The sequence below is a fragment of the Equus przewalskii genome, chromosome 9, assembly GCF_037783145.1.
Source record: "Equus przewalskii isolate Varuska chromosome 9, EquPr2, whole genome shotgun sequence".
In the NCBI taxonomy this organism is placed as follows: Eukaryota; Metazoa; Chordata; class Mammalia; order Perissodactyla; family Equidae; genus Equus; species Equus przewalskii.
The window spans coordinates 75073570-75099147 of record NC_091839.1 but is presented as its reverse complement, the minus strand read 5'-3'; the positions used below and the strand labels follow the sequence as shown (position 1 = coordinate 75099147).

General features: G+C 36.8%; 1 protein-coding gene and 1 pseudogene across 2 annotated transcripts in view; one reads left to right on the top strand and one right to left on the bottom strand.

Moving 5' to 3' along the window:
• The window catches only part of LAMA2 (laminin subunit alpha 2), a 542322-nt gene extending 540806 nt beyond the window's left edge, over positions 1 to 1516 (bottom strand). For both annotated transcript variants that reach the window (XM_070557039.1, XM_070557040.1), the window contains exon 1: positions 512 to 1516. In XM_070557039.1, the coding sequence (XP_070413140.1) occupies positions 512 to 623 (112 nt within the window). In that variant the 5' untranslated portion in view covers positions 624 to 1516. The remainder of the gene's footprint in view (positions 1 to 511) is intronic.
• An 18862-nt stretch (positions 1517 to 20378) lies between these two features.
• On the top strand, positions 20379 to 24372 carry LOC103561078 (nucleoside diphosphate kinase B pseudogene; annotated as a pseudogene).
• The last annotated feature ends 1206 nt before the right edge of the window (positions 24373 to 25578 follow it).

Here is a 25578-nt window from a genome sequence, read left to right as displayed (position 1 = left end):
GAAAAGAAAATATCCACATACATACTTCACCGCCTTACAAATCCTCTTCAAATAGTAAGAAACAAAGTCCCTTTAACTAAAAAAGATGTGTGAGCTGCTCTCCATACCGTTCCAAGATGGACCACAGCTTGGGGAACTTTTCTCTGTCGGGATGGAATCTGATTTGGAGAAACTTTTATTAAATTTTCAATTGGTTAAAAGTTTGCCTCTTAGAAAGATTTCGGAAATCAATTTGCAGGGTGTGTAGTCACAGCAAGTCCTCTCAGAGAAGAATGAACGTGAAAAGCGCCTCACGTTCTTTGGAGGAGGTAGGCAATTCCCCTACACGGTGTACTCGAAGAGCTGAAAGTGAACTTGAACCAAGTTTAGCCCCTCTCGCCCCAAAGCGCACTCCCCAAGGGCAAAGCAAGAAAGCGGTCCCTGGCCGGCAACTGTGGGAAGGAGGACGGGACCGGCGAGGGGCCGCGAGCCCGGCAAAGGATGTAATCTAGAGCCCGTGCCTAGACTGTACCTCTCTGCTGATGCGCCTGTGGCTGCCGCTGCTGCTGCGGCCGCTGCGCCCGGCCGCCCCCGAGGCCCCCGCCGAGCAGCAGGACCAGAAGGAGCCGGGCGGCTCCGGGCATCGCGGTGGCCCCGAGTGGATCCGCTTCTTGGGAGCCGGAGGAGTCGCTGCGCCCTCGCCCCTGGCCCTGGCTTGTGAGCTGAGTGAGCAGCAGCTGCTGGGTTAGAGGAGGAGACAGGCCCCCGTGGCTTTGGCTTGGCCGCCGACGGAGGATGGGGGGAGAAAGAGGACACTCCCCCGCGCTCCCCCTCCCGGGCCCTCGCCCCACAGAAGGCCCGGCACAGGCCCTTAAAGGGTCCTCGGTGCAAAAGACCTTGCCTCGAGCGGTCCTTCCCTCTGAGAGGGGATCATTCTCAGCTTGATCTGCCAGCTGAACTTCTTTTAAATTAAAGGAAGTAATTGATATGAAAGCACTTTGTGATCTGTAAAATCCTTACACATGGAAAGCATTATTTGTGGGAAATCTGCCTAGCGAGGAACTTTACCAAGGCAGGGGATACGTACCTCGTGAGAAAGGCCTGGGCAGGGCTGTGCCGGCCCTGTGTGTCCAGGTGGCCCACGTTGGAGACAGGACCGTACCAAAGGCCTGGGGGCCCACACGTTACCAGAGGGTGGAAGGTGGTCCTGGGACGCTGCAAATCAGGCCAGGGGACTAAACTGCTTGATAGACTGCTGCCAGGGCAGGAAAGAAAGGACAGAAGAAAGTAAGTGCCCTTGCTCCACTGCAATGCCTGTGACCAATAGAAAGGTTAACATTAAGGTTTTCAGTTCAGTCACGAGACATTTATTTAAAGCTGCTAAAACCCCTCTTCAGCTGTTTCCTTTCAGACTCAAAATTTCATCTTTTCCAGTCCCCATTTCATCCTTTAACTCAACAGAATTTCTGGGGTTTTTCTGCCACCCCAGGCTCAGATGACAATTCCTTACTAATTTTTTGTTTGTTGGTTTCTTTCTGGTCTGTGGTTCTCATCAGGTTTGGAACAGCTCCTTACAGGGTTTTTATGAGACTTGTAGGATGTCATTTGGCTTCCTCTGTGATTGGGGGATACTGCTGGCACAGGTGTACTGTGAGGGCAGAGTGCTAGCTGTCCTGTAGTGGACGGGACAGTCCTACACCATAAATTGTCCTCCACGCAGGGCTGAATGGGCCACTGGGCAATTTATGTAGGTAAAAAAACCTTGCATTATATTTGCAGCCTTATTTAAGTCTATTTTGCACATAAATTTTTTTGCGTGGTTTTTATTTTCCAGGATCCATCTACCATATAAATTTAGGAAATAATATTCTCTGTGGTTTTTGACTTTACCAAGATTTGTTGACTGTTTCAGAAAATCACATCACTGATAACCCTGCTCGTGGCCTTGTCTCCAGGACGGTATCAATACCCCTCTGTGACAGTGACAGTGACTCTGGGAACAGGTTCAGACTTCTATTGCATTTTGTTTACTAAGGTAGTTTTATTCAAGCAATTACATTGAAATACATATTGTTTTATATAGATGGCTTTTTTCCTTTTTTAAAAATATTACATTGAAGTTAGGTGATCTATCTATGAAATTCCTTTCAATAAAATAAAGGAGGTATTGTTCCTAATAGGACTGATCGCGAACCACTGGCCAAATGCTGCTGAAGAGAGTGAATATCTCTCAGTGTTATCTGCCTCCCTTAGTTCTGCTAATATTAGTACTAGGAAACTGTATAATCGTTTTTCTTTTATTGAGGAAACTGCAAAATGGAATCTGGCTCAAGTCTTGAGACTAAGGCTATAATCTCTGCTGTCAACTCTACTTGTTTGATTCAACACAGGGAAAAACTACAAATTCTTTAATGAAAATTAAGATACAGAACCAGTGTTATCAGAGCTGTAATTTTTTTTCAAATACACCTAATTGAGGCACCAATTTGATATGCTTTGAAAATGTAAACTCTCACTTGATGGTTACCCCTATTAATATATAGTCTATTTCTGCAACTCCCCCAAAGTTTCCTTTCTGCCCTTTTGTAGTAATTCCCGAAACTCCACCCCTAGAAACAGGCAGCCACTAATCTGATTCTGTCACTATAGATTATTTTAGCAAAAAATTTAATGTAGTAGAACAATAAAATAATAGTCTTTGGCATCTGGCTTCTTTCACTCAGCACCATGTTCTGGAAATACAGACTTGTTGTTGCTTTATATCAGCAGTGCATTCCTTTGCATTGCTGAGTAATATTCTATTGTACAGATCCATCACAATTTGTGCATTTACCTGTTGAAGAAGTACATCTGGATTGTTCCAATTTTGAGCTACTAAGTGTAAAGCTGCGATGGATATTTGAATACGGTGTTTGTATGAACATGTGTTTATATTTCTCAATTCATAAGAGTGATATTATTGGGTTGGTCCGTGGACATACAATTATAAGAAACTCTGACACTGTTTTGCAATATGATTATATCATTTTAAATTCTCCCAGTAATATTTGAGAGTTCTAGATGCTCCACATCTTTATCAGCACCTATTATTTAATTTTAACAACTCTAGTGGTGGTGTGGGGGTATCTTATTGGCATTGTCATTTGCATTTCTCTGATGAAGCTGAAAATGTTTCCAAGGGCTTACTGGGTGTTTCTGTTACTTCTCTTGTGAAATGTCTGTTCAGACTTTTTGCTCATTTTTCCCAATTGCTTTGTCATATTATTATTAAGTTGTAAGATTTAAATATATATTCTGGAGAAAAGTCCTTTGTCAAATATACTTAATATAGTGACCATTGTTCTCAGTCTGTTGCACGACTTTCCCATTTCTCGACTGCTGTTAGAGGGCATCATCTAGAGGGTGTGACCTCTGTTTGACCCACCAGCTGGGCCTGAGCAATTGGCGGTCCCTCACCCCCTCCCCTGTCCTTGGAATGTGCATTTTGCCCGCCTTCCCCACACCAGAAGCTGCCTCAAGGACGTGGCCTTGAAATAGCAATGTGTTGTTGAGACCATCTGGACAGTGTACATGACTGAACCCAATTAAGGTCTCTATATAAACTTCTAAGATTGTGGCGGGTGGGTGCGGAGATCGACTTGTCTTGTGGCCACCCAAGACCAGCCTTGTAAGCAAATAAGTCCCCTTGCTTATTAAACCCCACACCTACCAATCTGGAGCAGTCTGCCTCTTTCTTCGGTCTCTCCTTGTCCTTGGTGTACAGGGACCAGTTTGTGAACAAAAACTACTTTAGAAGAACATACGTGTTTAAACCTGATTAAGTCCAATTTATTAAAATTTTTCATTAATGCTTAATACTTTTTGTGTCCTGAATCAGAAATCTTTGCTTACCCCAAAGTTGTGAAGATTGTCTTCTCTATTTTTTCCTAGAGGTTTTATAGCCTCGGCTACTCCATTTCAGTTTACGGTTCACTTCACAAATTTTGGCATTTGCTGTGAAGTAAAGGGCTTAGGTCAGGGCTTTCCTTTTTCCATGCAGACATCCATTCATTGCCTCCTCGTTTGCTGAGAAAGATGTCATTTCTCCATCTGATCACCTTGGCCCTTGTTTCAGAAGTCGGCTCATCATGCGTGGGTCTATTTTTGGCCTCTCTTTTCATTGATATTATATATAAATATCTTGATGCCAATGCCATAGTCTTAATTACTGTAGCTTTATAGTACCCTCAAAGTTAGGTAACGTAAACCCTACAATTTCGCTTTACAAAACAAAACCCTTTTGACTATTCTAGGTCCTTTGCATTTCCATACAATTTTAAAAATCGGTTTGTCAATTTCTACCATAAAAATAATGTAATGGGGAGTTTCATTGCAATTGGGTTGAATCTATAGATTAGATTTTTGGGGAATTGATATTTTAGCAATAGTGCGCCTTCCAATCCGTGAATATAACGTCTCCATTCATTTACATCTTTAATATTCTAAGCAGTACTTTGTAGTTTTCCATGCGTATGTCTTCAACATACTTCCTAAAATTTACCTCTAAATTTTTCGTGTTTTTGGATTCTATTGTAATCAGAATTTTTTAATTTAATTTTTCATGCTAATAGTAATACAAGTGATTTTCGCTATATACACTGCGTCCTGCAAAATTGTTAAAACCACCTAAGGTAGCTTATATGTGTTTCCTTAGTATGCTCCATGTGCAGGATCGTGTCATCTACAAATACAGTTTTACTTCTCTTTTTTCACCCTGTATGCCTTTTATTTTTTTCCTGCTTCATTGCACAGCCTTTGGCCTCCAGTAAAAAGTTGAATAGAAGTGATGAGAGTGGACGTTTTGCCTTGTTTCTGATTGGCCGGGAAAGCAGTCATTCATTCACCATTATGATGATGACCATAGGTTTTCAATAGGTGCTTCTTATGAAGTTCAGGAAATTCTCTTCTTCTGCTGAGAGTTTTTGTGACAAAAGAGTATTAAATTTGGGCAATGCTTTTTCTGCATCTGTTTCGATAAACTTTTTTTTCAGTTAATATGATAAATTATGTGACTGATTTTTCAATGTGAATCAAACTCACAGTCCTGGCATAAAGCCCAATTTGTCATGATATTATCCCTTTTATATGTTTCTGATTTAGATTTAATAATACTTAATTATTTTTATATTCATGAGGGATATTAGTCTATGGTAAATTTTCTTGTAATATTTATATCGGCTTTTGGTATCAGAGTCCTGCTGCCTTATATAATTAGGTGGAATATAGTCTTTCCTGAAAGAGTTTATGTAGAATTTGTATAATTTCTTCCTTAAATGTTTGATAGAACTCAATAGTGAAACCGTCTGGGCCTACAGGTTTTTCTGGAAGGATTTTTATTACAAATTCTATGTTTTAAGTAGATATAGAATGATTCAGATTTTCTGTTTTTTCTTGTGTCAGTTTCGGTAATGTGTACCTTTTAGGGAATTTATCTCTTTGGCTAAGCTGTCAAATTCATTGGCATAAAGGTATTGATGATATTTCCTTTTTTATATTATTGAGATCATAATAGTTTATAACATTGTGAAATTTCAATTGTACATTTGTCAGTCTCCATGTATATGTGCCCCATTGCCCCTTATGCCCACCTTCTAACCCCCTTCTCCTCTAGTAACCCCTAATTTGTTCTCTTTGGCCAAATGTTCGTTCATCTTCCACATATGAATGAATGAAATATGGTGTTTTTCTTTCTCTGTCTGGTTTATTTTCCTTAACATAATACCTTCAAAGTCCATCCATATTGTTGCAAATGGGATAGTTTGTCTTTTTATGGCTGAGTAGTATTCCATTGTATATATATATCCCATCTTCTTTATCCATTCATCAGTTGATGGGCACCTGGGTTGCTTCCACGTCTTCGCTATTGTGAATAATGCCGCAATGAAAGTAGGGGTGCATAAGTCTCTTCAAATTTTTTATTTCAATTCTTTGGATAAATACCCGGTAGTGGGATAGCTGGGTCATATGGTATTTCTATTTTTAATTTTTTGAGAAATCTCCATACTGTTTTCCATAGTGGCTACACCAGTTTGCATTCCCACCAGCTGTGTATGAGGGTTCCCTTTTCTCCACATCCTCTCCAACACTTGTTATTTTTTTGTCTTGGTGATTATACTCATTCTACAGGATGTAACGTAATACCTCAATGTAGTTTTGATTTGCAATTTCCCTGGTGACTAGTGACGTTGAGCATCTTTTCGTGTGCCTGTTGGCCATCTGTATATCTTCTTTGGAAAAAATGTCTGTTCATATCCTCTGCTCATTTTTTGATCAGGTTATTTGTTTGTTCATGGTTAAGTTGTGTGAGTTCTTTATATATTTTGGAGATTAACCCCATGTTGGATATATGATTTGCAAATATTTTCTCCCACTTGGTGGGTTGTCTTTTCATTTTGTTCCTGGTTTCTATTGCCTTGGAGAAGCTCTTTAGTCTGATTAAGTCCCATTTTTTTAGTTTTTCTTTTATTTCTCTTGCCCAAGTAGACATGGTATTCAAAAAGATCCTTCTAAGACCAATGTAAAAGACTGTATGCCTATATTTTCTTCTGGGAGTTTTATGGTTTCAGGTCTTAACTTCAAGTCCTGAATGCATTTTGAGTTAGTTTTTCCATATGGTGTAAGATAATGGTCTATTTTCATTCTTTTGCAAGTGGCTGTCTAGATTTCCCAACACCATCTGTTAAAGAGACTTTCCTTTCTCCTTTGTATGTTCTTAACTCCTTCGTTTGAAGATTAGCTGTCCATAAATGGTTTTATTTCTATGCCTTCAATTCTGTTCCATTGATCTGTGCATCTGTTTTTGTGCCAGTACCGTGCTGTTTTGATTACTATAGCTTGGTAGTATATTTTGAAGTTAAGGATTGTGATGCCTCCAGCTTTGTTCCTTTTTCTCAGGATGCTTTAGCTATTCGGGGTCTTTTGTTGCCCCATATGAGTTTTAGGATTCTTTGTTCTATTTCTGTGAATATCACTAGGATTCTGATTGGCATTGCATTGAATCTGTTAGTTGCTTCAGGGAGTATGGACTTTTTTTTTTTTTTTAAAGATTGGCACTTGGGCTAACAACTGTTGCCAATCTTCCTTTTTTTTTTCTGCTTTTATCTCCCCAAACCCCCCCGTACACAGTTGTATATCTTAGTTGCACGTCCTTCTAGTTGTGGGTTGTGGGATGCCACTTCAACGTGGCCTGACAGGCAGTGCCATGTCCATGCCCAGGATCCGAAAACCTGGGCCGCCGCAGTAGAGCACGCAAACTTAACCACTTGGCCATGGAGCCGGCCCCATGGACATTTTAACTATGTTTATTCTTCCAATCCATGTGCATAGGAAATCTTTCCATTTCTTTATGTCATCATCAATTTCTTTCAATAATGTTTTATAATTTTCATTGCATAGTCTTTCACCTCCGTGGTTAAATTTATTCCTAGATATTTTATTCTTTTTGTTGCAATTGTAAATGGGATTGTATTCTTGAGTTCTTTTTCTGCTATTTCTTTATTAAGAATATAGAAATGCAACTGAGTTTTTTAAGTTGATTTTGCACCCTGAAACTTTGCAGTAATTGTTGACTATTTCTAATAATTGTCCAATGGATTCTTTAGGGTTTTCTATATATAAAATCATGTCATCTGCAGACAGCGAGAGTTTCACTTTTTCATTGACAATTTGGATACCTTTTATTCCTTTTTCTTGGCTAATAGCTGTGGCCAAAACTTCCAGTACTGTGTTGAATAAGAGTGGCAAGAGTCTGCACCCTTGTCTTTTTCCTGTTCTCAGAGGTTTCCTGTTAAGTTTTTCCCCATTTAGTATGATGTTGGCTCCAGGTTTGTTATATATGGCCTTTATTATGTTGAGGTACTTTCCTTCTATATCCATTTTATTGAGAGTTTTTGTTATAAATGGATGTTAGATCTTGTCAAATGCTTTCTCTGCATCTATTGAGATGATCATGTGGTTTTTATTCCTCATTTTGTTAATGTGGTGTATGACATTGATTGATTTGGGGATGTTGAACCATTCCTGTGTCCCTGGTATAAATCCCACTTGATCACGATGTATGATCCTTTTAATATGTTGCAGTATTCAGTTTGCCAATATTTTGTTGGGGAATTTTGCACCTATGTTCATCAGTGATATTGACCTGTAATTTTCCTTGTTTCTATTGTCCTTGTCTGGCTTTGGTATCAGGGTGATGTTGGCCTCATAAAATGTGTTAGGAATTGTTCTGTCTTCTTCAATTTTTTGGAATCGTTTGAGGAGGAGAGGTATTAAATCTGCTTTGAATGTTTGGTAGAATTCTCCAGAGAAGCCATCTGGTCCTAGACTTTTTTGGGGGGGCGGGGTTTGATTACTCTTTCAATCTCTTTACTTGTGATTGGTCTATTCAGATTCTCTACTTCTTCTTGATTCAGTTTTGGGAGGTTGTATGAGCCTAAGAATTTATCCATTTCATCTAGATTGTCCAATTTATTGGCATATACTTTTTCATAGTATTCTCTTATAATCCTTTGTGTTTCTGTGCTATCCATTATAATTTCTCCTCTTCTATTTCTAATTTTATTTATTTGAACCTTCTCTCTTTTTTTATTAGTGAGTCTGGCTAATGGTTTGTCAATTTTGTTTATCTTCTCAAGGAACCAGCTCTTAGCTTCACTCATCCTTTCTGCTGTTTTTTTGGTTCCAATTTCATTTATTTATGCTCTAATTTTTATTATTTCCCTCCTTCTGCTGACTTTGGGCTTTGTTCTTCTTTTTCTAATTCTGTTAAGTGTAGGTTTAGTGTTTCTTATTTGAGATTTTTCTTGTTTGTTAAGATGGGCCTGTATTGCTATTAATTTTCCTCTTAGGACCAATTGCTGCATCCCATATGAGTTGGTATGTTGTATTTTCACTGTCATTTTCTCCATATATTTTTTTATTTCTCCTTTAATTTCTTCAATGACCATTGGTTGTTCAGTAGCATGTTCTTTAGTCTCCACATATCTGTGGCTTTCCCAGCTTTTTTCTTGTAGTTGATTTCTAGTTTCATAGCAGTGTGATCGAAAAAGATGCTTGATATGATTTCACTCTTCTTAAATTTATTGAGGCTTGCCTTGTTTCCCAACATATGGTCTATCTTTGAGAATATTCCATGCGCACTTTAGAAGAATGTATATTCTGCTGTTTTTGGATAGAGTGTTCTTTATGTGTCTTTTAAGTCCATCTGGTCTAGGTTTTTGTTTAGTTCCACTATTTCCTTGTTAACTTTCAGGCTGGATGATCTATCCATTGATGTAAGTGGAGTGTTGAGGTCCCCTACTCTTATTGTGTTGCTGTTAGTATCTCCCTCTAGGTCTGTTAATAGTTGCTTTATAAAATTTACTGCTCCTGTGTTAAGTGTATATATATATTTATAAGTGTTATATCTTCTTGGTGGAGTGTCTCTTTTATCATTGTATGCTGCCCCTCTTTGTCTCTCATTGCCTTTTTTATCTCAAAGTCTACTTTGTCTGATATAAGTATGGCAACACCAGCTTTCTTTTGTTTGCCATTAGCTTGGAGTATCATCTTCCATCCTGTCCCCCTGAGCCTGTGTTTGTCTTTAGAGCTGAGATGTCTCTGGAGGCAGCATATTGTTGGGTCTTGGTTTTTTGGTAAGGAAGATTGGCAACATTTGTTAGCCCTGAACTAACATTTGTTGCCAATCTTCTGCTTTTTACTTGAGGAAGATTGTTACTAAACTAACATCCATGTGAATCTTCCTCTACTTTATGTAGGATGCCACCGCAGTGTGGCTTGATGAGTGGTGCTAGGTTTGTGCCTGGAATCCAAACCTGCCAACCCAGGCTGCCAAAGCAGAGAGTGTGAACTTAACGAGTATGCCACTGGGCCAGGCCCTGTTGGGTCTTGATTTTTATTCTATCCTGCCACTCTGTGTCTTTTTATTGGAGAATTCAATTCATTTACATTTAGAGTGACTATTGATATGCCAGGGCTTACAGCTGCCATTTTGTCACTTGTTTTGCTGTTGTTCTGTATTTTTCTTGTTTCTCATCCCATGTATTTTGGATTGCCAATTCAGTTTGGTGGTTCTCTAAGATGGTTTTCTCAGTTTTCTCTTTATTATCATTTCTGTCTCTGTTCTGATTTTTTGTTTAGTGGTTACCATGAGGTTTGTATAAAAGATCTTGTAGATGAGATAGTCCATTTTCTGATAGCCTCTTATTTCTTAGTCTAAGCAGGTCTCATCCCTTTCCTCTTCCCTGTCTAAGTTATTGTCACAACTTATTCTGTTTTGTATTGTGTTTGTGGTTAAAATGAAGTGATTATTGTTATTTTTGATGTCTTCCTTCCCTTTATCTTTAATGTTATAGTTAAGTATTAGCTAACCTGTTTTGCTAGAGAGCTGCAATTTTCTGATTTTGCCTATTTATCTCCCTGCTCAAGGCTTTATAAACCTTTTCTTTTTTTTTCCCCAGGTGTGAGGGCCTTCTTGATCATTTCTTATAGAGGGGTTCTTGTGGCAATGAGCTCCATCAACTTTTGTTTACCTTTTGTTTTATTTCTCCATCATATCTGAAGGACGTTTTTGCCAGATAGAGTAATTTTGGCTGAAAATTTTTGTCTGAGGAAGCCGCCAAAAGCCTGATAGGGGTTCCTTTGTAGGCAATTTTCTACTGCCTTGCTGCCCTTAATATTTTTTCTTTGTCATTTACTTTTGTCAGTTTTACTAATATGTGCCTTGGAGAAAGTCTTCTTATACTGATGTAATAGGAGTTCTATTAGGTTATTTTACTTGTAATTCCAGCTCCTTCACCAGGTTTGGGAAGTTCTCAGCTATTAGTTCTTTGAACAAGCTCTCTCCTCCTTTCTCCCTCTGGAATACCTATAATCCTTATGTTGCCTTTCCCAATAAGGTTGGATGTTTCTTAGAGAATTTCTTCATTTCTTTTTAGCCTTAGTTCTCACTCCTCCTCCATCTGAAGCATTTCTATATTTCTGTCCTCCATAATATCAGCTCTCTTATTTAAGGACTCCAGATTTTTCTTTATCTCATTCATTGTGTTTTTCATCTCCAACATTTCTGTTTGGTTTTTCTTTATAGTTTCAATCTATTTTGTGAATAATTTCCTATGTTCATTAATTTTATTCCTGATTTCATTGAATTATCTTTCTGAGTTTTCTTGTATCTCATTGAGTTTTTTTATAATAGCTATTTTGAATTCTCTGTCATTTAGATTGCAAATATCTGTGTCTTCAGGATTAATTTCTGGCTTGTTGTCAATTTCCTTCTGGTCTGGAGTATTTATATCCCTCTTTGTACTATTTGACAGGATGGATTTCTGCCTTCACATAGTGAAAGTATCCGGTGGCAGATTCTACCTGCTGTCACTGGGGTGGGGAGCAGGAGCTGTGTCTTCTGAGCCTGCTGCAATCCCTGGTAGCTGTGCCTGTCCTTTGGAAGCTATGCTGACTGGCCTATCTGCATTTTCCCACTTGCCACCACTGCTTTACAAACATATGCACAGGTGCTCTAGTCATGGTCCCTTACTCTGGATGACCTGCTGAGCTGGTAAGCCAGACAGGGTGAGGAGCACTTTCACTTGTGTGATCCTGGGGGCACTCCTACTATGCACTTGCATCTGCCCTTCTGGGGTACTCAGCTTGGTGAAGATGCTCCTGCAATTGCTTAGCCTCCTCGGTGTGGAGCTTTCACACAGCCTGGGAGGCAACTTGGAGAGTGAAGGCATTCTCACAGAAGACTACCCCTCTTCCTCTCATCTCAGAGCTGTGCACAATCTGGCACCCTAGGTCACTTCCAGGGAGGGAAAGAAGATCCTTACATCTTTCCACTGCCTCCTACAGGGTCCAGCACCTCCAGCTTCAGATATATGGCTGGATGGATCTCTCAGACATATATTGTGTTGTGTAAATGTCCTCTGCTGGTTTACAAATGTCCTGTTCATTGTATCTTAGGGGGAGAGTCTAAGGGAAGAGCTCACTGTGCCTTGTTGCTGACATCACTTTTTGTGATATTTCCTTATTATCTTTTTAATGTCTGTAGGACCTGTAGTGATGACCCCTTTTTCCTGATACTGGCAATTTGTGTCTCCCTTATTTTTTTATATCAAGCTTTTTTATAGAGGCTTGTCAATTTTATTTATTCTTTCAAAGAATCAGCCTTTGGTTTCAATAATTTTCTTCTACTGTCAGTCCATTTTCTGTTCCATTAATTTCCCCTTATTTCTTTAAAATCTCCTTCCTTCTACTTATTTTAGGTTTACTTCACTCTTCTTTTTAGCTTCTTGTGGTGGAAGCTTAGATCATTGATTTTAGACCTTTCTTCTTATATAGCTTATATAAGTATTATATTGTAACTATTATATTAATAGTTATTACATAACTCAACTGTCAAAGCTCTGAATTTTTCTCTAAGTAGGGCTTTAGCTGCATCTCACAAATTTGGAATTTAAGAAATTTTTAATTCAATTCAAAATATTTGTTTACATTTCTTTTGTGGTTTCTTCTTTGACACATGTTATTTTGAAGTGTGTTGTTGCTATGATCTCAATATTTGTGCCTCCCCAAGATTTATATGTTGAAAGCCTAACACCCCATATGATGGTATTAGGAGGTGGGAGCTTTGAGAGGTGATTAGGCATGAAGATAGAGCCTCATGAATGGGATTAATGCTCTTATAAAAGACATTCCAGAGAGCTCTCTTGCCCGCTATCACCATGTGAGAACACAGCAAAAAGACCAGGAAGCAGGTCCTCACCAAACACCAAATGTACCAGTGCCTTGATCTTGCACTTCTCTATCTCTAAAACTGTGAGAAATAAATATGTGTTCTTTATAAGCCATCTAGTCTATGGCATTTTGTTATAGCGGCCCAAATGGATTAAGGCAGTTGTTATGTAATTTTTTGACATCTTAAAGATATCTTATCGTTATTATTTTCTAGTTTGATTCTCTTTTGTTGACTTCAAAACTTTTAAATTTATTGAGATATGTTTTTCATTGTAGCACATGGTCTATCTTAGTGAATATTCCATATTCAGTTGAAAACAATGGTATTCTGCTGTTCTCAGGTGGAGTGTTCTATAAAGGTTAATTAAGTCAAGTTGGTTGATAGTGTTGTTCTTTATACTTACACTTTTCCTGTTTATTCTATCAATTACTCCAAGATCAATGTTGAAATCTCCAAGTCTAAATGTTGATATTTCTATTTCACCTTTCAGGCGTTATGTTAGTTATCTGCTGCTTCAGAATAAATTACCCCCACATTTAGAAGCTTAAAATAGTAAACATTTATTATCTCAAAGTTATTGTGGATCAATTTGAGTCTTTATGTATAAAGAGTATCTCTTTTATCCAATATGTCATTGAATCTTGCTTTTTCATCTAGACTGATAAGTTTTTGCCTTCTTATTGGGGCTTTTAGATCTGCATTGTCTAGTGCAGTAACCACTAGCCTTATATGGCTGCTTAAATTTAAATATAAATAAATTAACATCAAATAAAATTAAAAATTCAGGTCTTCAGTCACCCTAGCCACAATTCAAGTGTTCAAATCCACATATGGACAGTTTAGACTGTACATGGACAAGGGACATTTCTTTTGCAACTGAAAGTTCAATCATACATACAGTTCTGGTTTAGACACTTTACACTTAACATAAATATTCGTACGATTCAGTCAAATCTACCAGCTTTTTATGTTTTCAATTTGCCCCATCTGTTCTTTATTCTTTTTTTCTTTTTCTACTTTCCTTTTGAAAAATATTTTTTAGTATTCTATTTTTATCTGCACCATCATACATATATATTATATACATTTTTGTCATATATATATACAGTGATGTAAGTTAAATATACATCATAACATGTATTATTATAAATAATAGCATACATATATATGTACATTGTACATGTATATGGTGTAAAATATGTAACTTTAACTTACATCACACTTTCACATTATATTACTTCATATATAATGTAAAATATTAAAACAGTATGCTTTCATTTTCCCTTTCTGCCCTTTTACTGTTATTCTTTTATATTATTCTTCTATATGTTATAATCCCAATAGTTCTTATTTTCTATAATAGTAAGTTGTCTTTTAGTAAGAAATTGTCTCATCTTATGGCTGCTGAAAAAGTTTTTACTTAGACTTTATTCTTCATACAGAAATCTACCTTGCCAGGCTTTTTTCCTCTTTAGCATTTTAAAGATGTTTCATTGTCTTCCAGATTGCACAGTTTCTGACTATAGAAACCTGCAGTTATTCTTATCTTTGTTTCTTTATTTTATCTGGCAGATTTTAAGATTATTGCATAATCCCTGCTTTGCGTAAATTTTATTATTATGCACCTTGCATGGATTTCTTTAATGTTTATCTTGCTGAGGGATTTCTCAGCTTCTTGGAACTGTGAGCTTAGATTTTTCTTAAAATTTAGGAAAATTTAAGTAACTTCTTCAACAAATTTTTTTTAAGATTTTATTTTTCCTTTTTTTCCCTAAAGCCCCCTGGTACACAGTTATATATTTTTAGTTGTGGGTCCCTCTAGCTGTGGCATGCAGGATGCTGCCTCAGCATGGCCTGATGAGCGGTGCCATGTCTGCATCCAGGATCTGAAACCGTGAAACCCCAGGCTGCCAAAGCAGAGAGCGCAAACCCGACCACTTGGCCATGGGGCCAGCCCCTTCAACAATCTTTTATGTCCCCCTTCCTCTATTTATGAGACCAGTTCTCATTCTATTCATTTTTTTAAAAAATCTTTTTTCTCTCTGTGGTTCAGTGTGTTTACTTTTCATTGCTGCATCATTGTAGCTTAGTTTGTTTGGGCTGCTGTAACAAATTACCATAGACTGGGTGGCTTATAAACAGCATAAATTTATTTCTCATAGTTCTAGAGGCTGAGAAGTCCAAGATCAAGGTGCTCACAGATTCAGTGTCTGGTGAGAGTCCCTTCCTGGTTCATAGACCACACGGCAGATGTGCAAGAGAGTTTTCTGGGGTCTCTTTTATAAAGGCACTAATCCCATTTTTGAGGACTCTACCTTCATGACCTTATCATCTCCCAAAGGCACCACCTCCAAATACCATCATATTAGGGATTAGGTTTCACCATATGAATTTTTGGAGGACATAAACTTTCAGTCTATAGTGCTATGTGTATTTATTTTTAAGTTTCTCTCTTTTTTTTTTTAAAGATTGGCACCTGAGCTAACTGTTGCCAATCTTTTTTTTTTCTTTCTTCTTCTTCTTCTCCTCCACAAAGCCCCATAGCCCCCTAGTACATAGTTGTATATTCTAGCTGTGACTGCCTCTGGTTGTGGTATGTGGGACACTGCCTCAACATGACCTGATGAGCAGTGCCATGTCTGCACCCAGGATCTGAATTAGCGAAACCCTGGGCAGCCAAAACAAAGCATGCAAACTTAACCACTTGGCCATGGGGCCGGCCCCACGCTATGCGAATTTATCTTTTCTTCTGCAGCACCTAATCTGCTTTCAAGTCCATCCAGTACATATTTTGTTTTATATTTCATTCTTTTCTTTTTATGGTTTCCTTTTCTCTTTTTCTTGTGTTCAACTTTAACTCTTTGAAAATATTTACAACTGATATCTTGAAGTTCTTATCTGCTTATTCAAACATCTCTCGTTTCTGGTTCTTTTACTATTGACTTTTTTCTAATTATAAGTCATACATTTTCTGCTGCTTTCTGTGTTTAGTAATTATTGACTGATTGTTAAGGTAATGAAATATTATAAATTTTATGTTGTTGAGTGACTAGACTTTGTTATCTTCCTTTGAAGAAGGATGTTTTTTGTTTTGTGGATGAGTCACTTCTCAGCCATTTCACTAAGATCAAGTGTGGATAAGCATGATCCTTTCAGTGTTAGTTTTTAAGCTTTGTTAGGGTATAACTAGAGTCACCTTTACTCTAGATCTGGTTTAGCTATTCTGTTAAAACATGACTCCTCTAGGTCTCTCTTGAATTATAGAACTGCTAAATAGTATCTCTTCACTGTAGCTGGCTGGAAATGAATGTCTCCGGGTCCTGTATGTTCAGCTTCAATTCTCTCATAATTCTTTACATGGTTCCGCAGAGCTTCAACTCTTGCACGGGGAGTTTGATATTCAGTCAAAAATACAAGAGCACCCCCACAGAGGTTCCTGTAGCTTTATCCCTCAAAATTACCCTCATCCAGCCCTATACATCACAAATTTAAGTTGCCTCTCTGCAAACTCTGATCTCTATTTCTGCAGTTCAGTGGGACTGCCATGTTCTGCTTGCATTCTCTCTCCTTGCACTATTGTTCATGAGCTGTCTCCAGACAGAAAGTTGGGTCAATCACTAGAATCATCTTGCATATTTCTCTTTTTTCAGGGCATACAGATTTGTACTGCCTGTTACCCAATATCTTAAAACAGCATTTTACATTTTTCCCAGTGTTCTATTTATTCCATATAGGAAATTTAGTACCAATTAGTCCCTCATGTCTGGGAGTAAAAGTCTCAAAGTTACACTTTTTAAATAATAAAGAAAGACTGGGTATAAGTAATGACAATACATCTTAATTATGTAAAAAATGTAATGAGTTAGGACAATTTTGAGGATCATAACCTGAGATTATTCTATTACTCTACATATTAATAATATGGCCTTTGAAATGGATCACAATGTTTAAAAATTTTTTCAAATTATATTTAATAGCTCCTCACAAGCTGTACTTTAAGAAAATATGAGAGGATCAAGAACAGAAAGAATAATTGTGGGTAACCCAATTGATATTTTTTTACAACCTATAAAATTATGTCATTATTTATTTAATTAATTGTTGACATTATAGATAATGAGGAGTCATAGCACTATTTATTAATAAACTAGGGATTTATTTACAAAAATATATTCTCTAAGTAATTAGTCACAAAATATTGGATTGACAATAAACATGGGACCATTTTATATTAGAAAGTAGCATTAAAGTTCAGAAAATTAAAGAGTTGATTTACAAATTAGGAAATTTCAACAATAGAAAGACTGTCTTGTTCATATAATTTAAGACACTGACTTAAAAAGAAAAATGTAGAAGTAAAAACAGAATAGATCTGAAAGAACAAAGTAAAACTCAAGATAACGTTATTAAAATATTCTAAAAAGAGTGAAAACTCAGGAAATCATTTTACTAAACTATATGGAAATAAATTTAGTAGGTAAAAAAACTCTCAATATATTATAGGCCCATTATATTTCTACAATATAGAAAGCTATTAAAAATGATTACATGTCCAATACATAATTTTAATGTCAATTATTTGTGATTTTTAAATTATTTCTATTTAAAGAGGAAAAGATATTAAAATGTAAGTTTCTGGATAATTGCCACACACGTGTGATCTGTAGAAGAGAGAATGGCATGAGAGAAATCAACCTCAAATGTTAATGACAAAATACAATTATTTTATGTGAAATTTCCATAGCTTTACCAAAGAAAGGATAGTGTTTAACTATTAGGATTCTAAAATATAGAAAAAGATTAACAATTGAAATAAAAAATAATAGAAACATGGAAAGTAGAAAAATGGAAATTAATATATGGGAAAAATTAAGTTGAAAACGTCTTTGAAGAAAGGGTAAATATAATCTAGACAAATTCATGGAGTTTTTTTTAGTCCAAAACTCTATAGAGAATTAAGTTTTTAAAATGCAGAATTTAAGACCAAATATGAATTTTAAGATTTTGACCTAATACTGTACCTTCAGTTCTATTCAAAACTTCATTTAAAGTGGATTAAAAGTAGTTCTACCACTTTTTATAGGCTGAGGAAATTGATGTCTATCTATCTCGTACTTAAGAATACACTGAAAGTTTTTAAGCTGGAAAGTAACACAATCAGATCTCTGTTTTTGATAAACAATTCTATCAGCGTGAAAGTTTGATTGGAAAAGATGAGTAAGGAAAATGGAAGCAAATGAACCTAATAAGAAGGCATTGTGTCCTTTATTCATTCATTTTTGTAACAAATCATTATAGAGTGGCTGCAGAGAGCTGGAAACTAGATGCTGTGGCTACTACAGAAAACCAGATAGACAAGGTCCTGCTGTCATAGCACTTACATTCCAGTGGTGAAACAAATAATAAATTAGTAAAAAGTTTTAAATGAGTCATTGCAAATCATTGTACCACTTATAAAGGAAACAGACAAGTGATAGTAACTGTAAGGTAAAGCTTTCTTTAAATAGGGTATCAAGAAACCCTCTCCAAGGAGGTGACACTTAAGCCGAGATCTGACAGAGCACAGGGCTCAAATGAATGCAGTGTCAGTAGGGAGGAGAGAAAATATTTTGGAGATGTTTGAGAGAGCGAATTACCAAGACTTGCTCACCAACCGGATATGAGGATTTAAGGATTACTCTAAAGTTTCAAGTTGGAGCAGCTGGCTGTCTGGCAGTGTTAGTAACTGAGATGGGAAATATAGGAAGACCGCCAGGTGTGGGTTGGCTATATTGAGGTAATTGCCATTGGAGACGTCCAGTTAGTTGGTTATTTTTAGTTCTGCTAAAGGCATTTCATAGCCATCCTGTAAGCAGACCACACAATCAAAGGAACAGATTTCTCTATGTAGTTGAGGAATGGGTGTAAAGGGAATAATAAGACATAGCTAGCCTAGAAGCAAAGGCAAGCATACAAAACAATTTAGTCTATGCTCATTTGCACCATAAATTAACGAAGAGAAAAAAAGAAATAATCAACTGTAAAGGCTTAAACAGTCGGCTGAGCATTTGAAAAAAATAAAATTTAGTTAGATCTTCACTAAACCCAGTACATAAAATTCCAAATAAATTTAATGATTAAATGGAAAAATGACAAATTATTTTAAAAAGTGACAAATGAATCCAGCAAGGAAGATATATGCAAAATTATTGTAGAAATAAAGAACAATATTTGTGGCATATATCACAAGCAATCAATTAGAAAATGAGAACTTATTAACACAAATTTTGAAAAATTCTATCTAGAAATAAGTATAACAAGAAATGCATAAAACTTATATGTAAAACAATATTTCCAAAAGTGTATATAGCCTGAAAAGGAGACCTAATTAAACAGAGGATTTTACCATACTCTTGGATAAGAATATTCAACATTATTAAGAGTCCCTCCAAATTAATTTATAAATCTAATGTCAGGAACATTTATCTTTTTTCTTTTTTTTTTTTTTTTGGTTTGTCCTTTTGGGAACCCAGCCATTATTCGATTCTCTGTAGGAGGGCCCTTCTTGCCCAATAAGAAGATAAAAAGCTCTCTTGGAAGCTGACAAGGGCAAGAGTGTTAAGCATTGCCGCCCAGGCACTCTCACCCCTGCAGGTCTTCTAATGGGCAACTAATAATATAAAGAAGCAAAGACAAGTTCAAATTCATTGTAGTGGCAATGGTGGTTACACTCAGTCAATAGCATTCATGTGAACACCCATTCTCTCAGTACATTCAACTACTATTTTTTCACCGCTTCCTATATGCCAAGCATTGTTTGGAATGTTGAGGCTAGGACTGTCAACAAAACAAAAATCTGTGTTTCTCTGTAGCCTTAAAGCTTTTATTCTGGGGAAGGAGAGCAGATAAAAACAGTAACCACAATGATTAAGTAAGTTAAATATTAGATAATAGATGCAATGGTCAAGGAGATGGGGGTTGGAACTGGGAGTGAGCATCTGCCTTAGGCCTCAGGGAAAATGTGACATTTGAAGAGAGACTTGCCTTACTCTGTGTCTGTAGAAAACAGACTCTGAAGGAAACACATTTTTGCTAACATTTTATTGGGAAGTACAATCCCGGGGAAGCAGAACACAGGAAAAATGCAGCAAAGCAGGGGATGAGATGGAACAAAATAAAGCGGAATATTATTGTTGTGGACACAACTTTATGGCAAACCAGTTGCTGGGTCATGCAAGAAATTTTCACAGAGGTCACACTAAGCTCCTCTGGCCCAAAAAGAGGGAGAAGGGAGAATTTATCCACTCACTCCCATCCTCCTTTGTCAAAGTTCACCATTTAGGAATTAGCCCCTCACACTTGCATATGTACGGGTGCTTAGTAAAATGGGAGCTGCTGCCTCTGTCTTGAAAGTCACTGGCAATATGGAACCTCAAAACAGGAGGCAAGAGGGAGATTGTACCCATTCATTAAAGAGGGATCAGGAGCAGCTGGCATAGCAGGGGGACATCAATCTAAAGCAGAAACAGCTGTCACAGCAGCAATCTGGCTCCAGACCTATTGGACCGAGGAAGCCACTACTCCAGGTAGAAAGCAGTGCATGAGTGCTGATCTGGGTGGTGTATAAACTGAAGCCAATGCACACCTGCAGATGGCGAGGGACAGAGGAAGGCGTGGGCAAAGTGGTAAGAGACAGGTCGAAGTGATGGGGCCAGATCATTTTGAGGATATTGGTTTTACTCTGAGTGAAACGGGCAGCAATTGCTATTTTACATTTTTAAAAGATGTCTCTGGTTGCTTTGTTGAAAATAACCCATCATGAGCAAGTGTAGGCACAAGTTAGCAGACTGCAAGTTAGCAGACTGCTGCAGAAATCCAGAACATCGGGTGGTGGCCTGAACCAGAGGAGTAGCAGAGGTGGAGAGAAGTGACAGATTTTGGACATACTCTAAAGGTACAGCCCACAGGATTTCCTTGCTTCAGACTTTTCACAAAATCAAATTTTTAGTGGATTAAGACGCTAACCACTAAAACTGTTAAAAGTAAATGATAAAAGCATTAGAAGGAAATATAGCTGAAGATAGGGAAGACTTCTTAACCCTCCAAAATTCAAAAGCCATAAACAGTGTCAACATTAAAATAAATAAAATGAACATATAAGCCACAGATAGGTAGGAAATATGTGTAACATATATAAGAGATAAAAGTTTAGTACCTAGAATTTATAAAATACTCATAAAATCAACAGAGAAAGGTGAACAATTAAACAGAGAAGTGAGCAAGAATGTGTCGAGAATATTCATAAAAGAGGAAATGTGAACAACAATACGCACACAACAAGGCACTCAACCTTGTTAGCTAGTTGGAAAACAAATGAAAACAACAATGAAATGACAGGTTTCATCCACAAGGTTAGCGAAAAAATAAGAAGTTTAAACATTCAAAAGTTGGACAAAGCATGAAAGGGGGTGCTCATACAATATCCACGAAAGTGTGTAATTGGCCAATACATTGAGAAGCACAAATTGGCAAAATATATTAAAATGTAAAATACTTATCATTTCAACAAAGCAAGGCTAATTGATATCTATTCTAGAGAAATATTCTCATATCACTTAAATAAGGCTATGCAAGATTTTCATTGTACTGTTGACAAATCAGAAGTTTCCCAACTTTCCACCAACTGAAGACTAGATAAACCTAAGAAGCATACGTATGAGTTAAAAGAATAAGATATATCCATGGGTTCCAACATGGAAAGAGAACTAATATATAACTTACCAAAAAAGAAAGTTGACTGAAAATATCTGAGACAGTATTGACATGATAAAACAATGATGATTATGATGATTGTCTGAGAAGTTTTCTAAGTCTCTACAGTTGTGAGGTTAAATAGAGAAAAATAAAGTCATTATTAAGTAATTATGACATTAAAATAGTTTAATAGCTCAATTTTAAAATTAGTGCCTGAACGTAAGTGAAATATCTATCCCTCACGTCATACTAAATTATTTGTTGATTTCTTATTGATTATCAGGTATTACTTCAAATAATACAATAAAAGTACAACGCAACTGAATTGCAATATGAAAATAAAAATCATGCCAAAACTGTAACTCTGCATGAAGTCAATGAAAGTGATTTGGGGAGCCACACAAGTCACAGACCAGACCATTTGAAATTGGTCCAGTTAGCAATTAAAGAAGAGACAATGAAGAAGCATAGTAACAAGAAGAATGCTTTAAACAAGAATTGGTTTTAAGATCAAAGAATGGTTTTAAGATCAAAATGTTTAGCAAACAGAGCTTGCACACTTTAGCGAAAGTGATCTGTTTCAGGACTCTGTTGCAAAGGTCAAATGTGAAACAAATGATCTCATATCATGTTTTTATACAATTTTGTCAGACAATTTTACAGCAAAGCACCCAATTCATTCTTTAGGTATGCCGAAAATAAGAGCAATTAAAACGATATCCTTTATTTTGATAAAATTAAGAGAAATATTTATTTTTTTAATTTTTGTCTTATTTTCAAGATAGAATGCTAGTAGAAGTTTTCCCCCTCTATCTACAAGGAAATGTCCTTTTTGTAAGGAATTTACATTAAATGACATCTAGTACAAATTATATTAAATCAATAGACAACATGTCTCAAATGTGTTGGTGCAGTTTTAAGCTTTGATCCTTCAGAAGTGTGAGTTTTACAAACCTACCAAAAAAATCATTTGAAAGTTTATTTCCTTACATTTCCTGTATACATATTTAATTTTGTAAACCATAAATATTTAATTTTGTTTTAGTCTTTCTAATTGAGAGTAGCAAACATTACTAAAAATAACTAAAAAATTTTCATTCAATTTCTCAAAACTAAATAAATGTAAAGAAACTTAGTTATGTAATTAAACTTTTAAATGATATGTTTTGTAAGGCTGTAATACTTCTCATCTTACTAAAGCTTTAAATTGCACACATGTGTGTGTTTGTATACAGATGCTAGACCTATAAAAGATAAAATGAGTCTTCTAGGGGCCGGCCTGGTGGCATAGTGGTTAAGTTCCCCCACTCCACTTCAGCAGCCCAGGGTTTATAAGTTCGGATCCCCCATGCAGACCTAACACCCCTGGTCAAGCCACACTGTGGTGGCTTCTGACATAAAATAGAGGAAGATTGGCACAGATGTTAGTTCAGAAACAGTCTTCCTCAAGCAAAAAGAGGAAGATTGGCAACAGATGTTAGCTCAGGGCCAAACTTCCTTACAAAAAAAAAGATAAAGTAAACCTTCTAACAGGCGTTAAAAAAAGAAAAAACAAGACTTCAAAACCTTCTGAAATAGAGAAATAGACCATGTTTCTTGAAGAAAGAATCAAATATTAAATATATCAGTTCTTCTCAAAATTCATCAATAACAATTAAAATACTAGAAGAATTATTTATGAAATCTGACAAGCCGACCTTGTTAAAGAAAAAATTCTTCTGACGTTTCTTAAAGATGATAAGTAAGGCTTTATTCAGAGGGAATATTGCAATGAGAGGTCTGCAGCAGGGAAGAGGGATAAGCTCAACTCCAAATACAAGAGCAAGTGGATTCGCAGGCAAGGAAGAGGTTGGGTGGGTTGGGGGGAGTCAGTGATGGAAAATTACTAAGAGGAGATATCAAGGGTAGGGAGATTCTTGCTAAACAGACTTCACAGGATACTTGCTGAAGGCAGGTTATGGTGATAAGATATTGAGGGTGAGGTGTGGGGATGAGGAATCGGATCAGCTATTGTGGGTGATCAGATATTAAGAGTAGGAAGAGTCTCTCTACACTGACTTAACAGGATTCTTGCTAAAAGTGGGCTCTGCAAGTATGGTGATGGAAGCCTGAGGTCAAGGCCTAGTCCAGAAGAGGGCTCAGAAGAGGTTGACTGAAGTTTTATCATGGAGATCATCTTTGTCACTTTACAATTCTTTTAGGAAAAAAAAAAAAGTTTACAAATAGCCAAAACAAAATTTTGCTTAAAAACAAAAAAAGAAGCTCCAGTTTTCAGCTCTGGCACAGCAGCACAGTGGTCATCTGGCCTCCACCAGCTTCTCAGGCTATAGCCAACACCCAGGGCACCTTCATCGCCATCAAGCCAGACAAGGTGCATTGAGATCTGGTGGGCAAGATCATCAACGTCTTCAAGCAAAAGGGACTCCATCTTGTGACCATGATGTTCCTTTGGGTCACTGAGGAACACCTGGAGCAGTCCTATATTAAGTTGGAAGACTGCTCATTCTTTTTGGCAAGTACTTACTTGTGAAGTACCTGAACTCAGGGCCGGTTGTGGCCATGGTCAGAGAGGTATTGGATATGGTGAAGGCAGGGTGACTACGGTTGGGGAGACAATCCAGCAGATTCTAAGCCAGGCAAGAACGCAGGACTTCTGCATTCACGTTGGCAGGACCATCATTCATGGCAGTGATTCGGTAAAAAGTCCTCAAGAAGAAATCAGCCTACAGTTTAAACCTGAAGAAGTGGTTGACTACATATCTTCTGCTCATGACTGGATCCATATACGAGAGGTAGACATGCAGTACTCTCGTTGGGCACCACTTGAGTGTCTGGACACAGCTCTCCATTCTACTGACATGGAAACAATAGGAGTGAGTATTCTTTTCTAAAGCATACTTACCAATAAAACCTTTGGAAACTGGAAACAAAAAAGAGAAAAAAGAAGAGGAACCAGGGAAGACATTAATGCTTTAGCAATGGGGAAATAATAGAACAATTTAATGGTGTATATTTAGATTTACAAATATCATGAATTAGTGGAGAAAGGATGGCACCATGACTATTGACTATCAATTGAGAAAAAAATGAAATTAGGTTATGACTGCATTCTTTGTATAACAATAAATACCAAATGGATTCAAATTTTAACACTACAAAAGCACTTTAAAAGTGTAAATAAACATAGAGGAGGATATGTTAATAATACAGAGATTTGAAAGTTCCTCCCCAACAAGTCACAAAGCTCAGAACCATGAGAGAAAAATTTGCAGAACTGACCACATAAAAATGTTAAACTTTTCATGTGGGAAGAAACCACATGTAAAGTTAAATTATAGGCAAAAGACTATGAGGAATTTTTGTTTAAATAATAATTGGGCACATGGTTTATATAAATTGTTTTTAAAAGGTTTCTATGAACCACTAACAAGAAAGCAAATGATCCAACATAAAAGAAACAAAGAATATAAACAAATAATGCACAAGAACAAAGATTCGCATTTTTTAAAAAAAGATAAAAAAATTGTTCAACTAGTTATCTCAGAAATCTAAATGAAAACAATAATGAAATCTCTGTTTCTACTCAGATGTGTGAAATAAATTGATCAAAAAAAAATGTAAGGAGGAATCCTGTCTAGTGCTGGGGAAAATACAGGAAAACAAATGCTGTTGTACTCTGCGGTCATAAATTATTATCGGGTTTTTGGAGAACAATTTGACAGAATCCGTGCATATAAAACATACATTGCCTTTGATCCAATTATTCCACTTGCAGGAACATATGTCTCATAAATACAGTCTGTTTGACTTTGGTCCATGTTTCTGTAATGTGAATTACTCATACTTGATTCATAAGTAAGGGAATGGATGCAAATATCACACAGAAGTTGTGTAGGTTTATACATTATTTTTCCCAAGTGAAGGAAGCAGAGAAAGCATGAATAGAAATACAGCCTTAAGCAGAAAAGGAAAAAGCCCACAGCTGGGCTGACGTGGTAGTACCAGGGCTCCATTCAGCTCTATTTTCAAAAATTAAAAATTAGTGCCTGAGCCCAGGCTTTTCCCGAGGTGGCTCACCCTCAGCGTAATGTCACTCT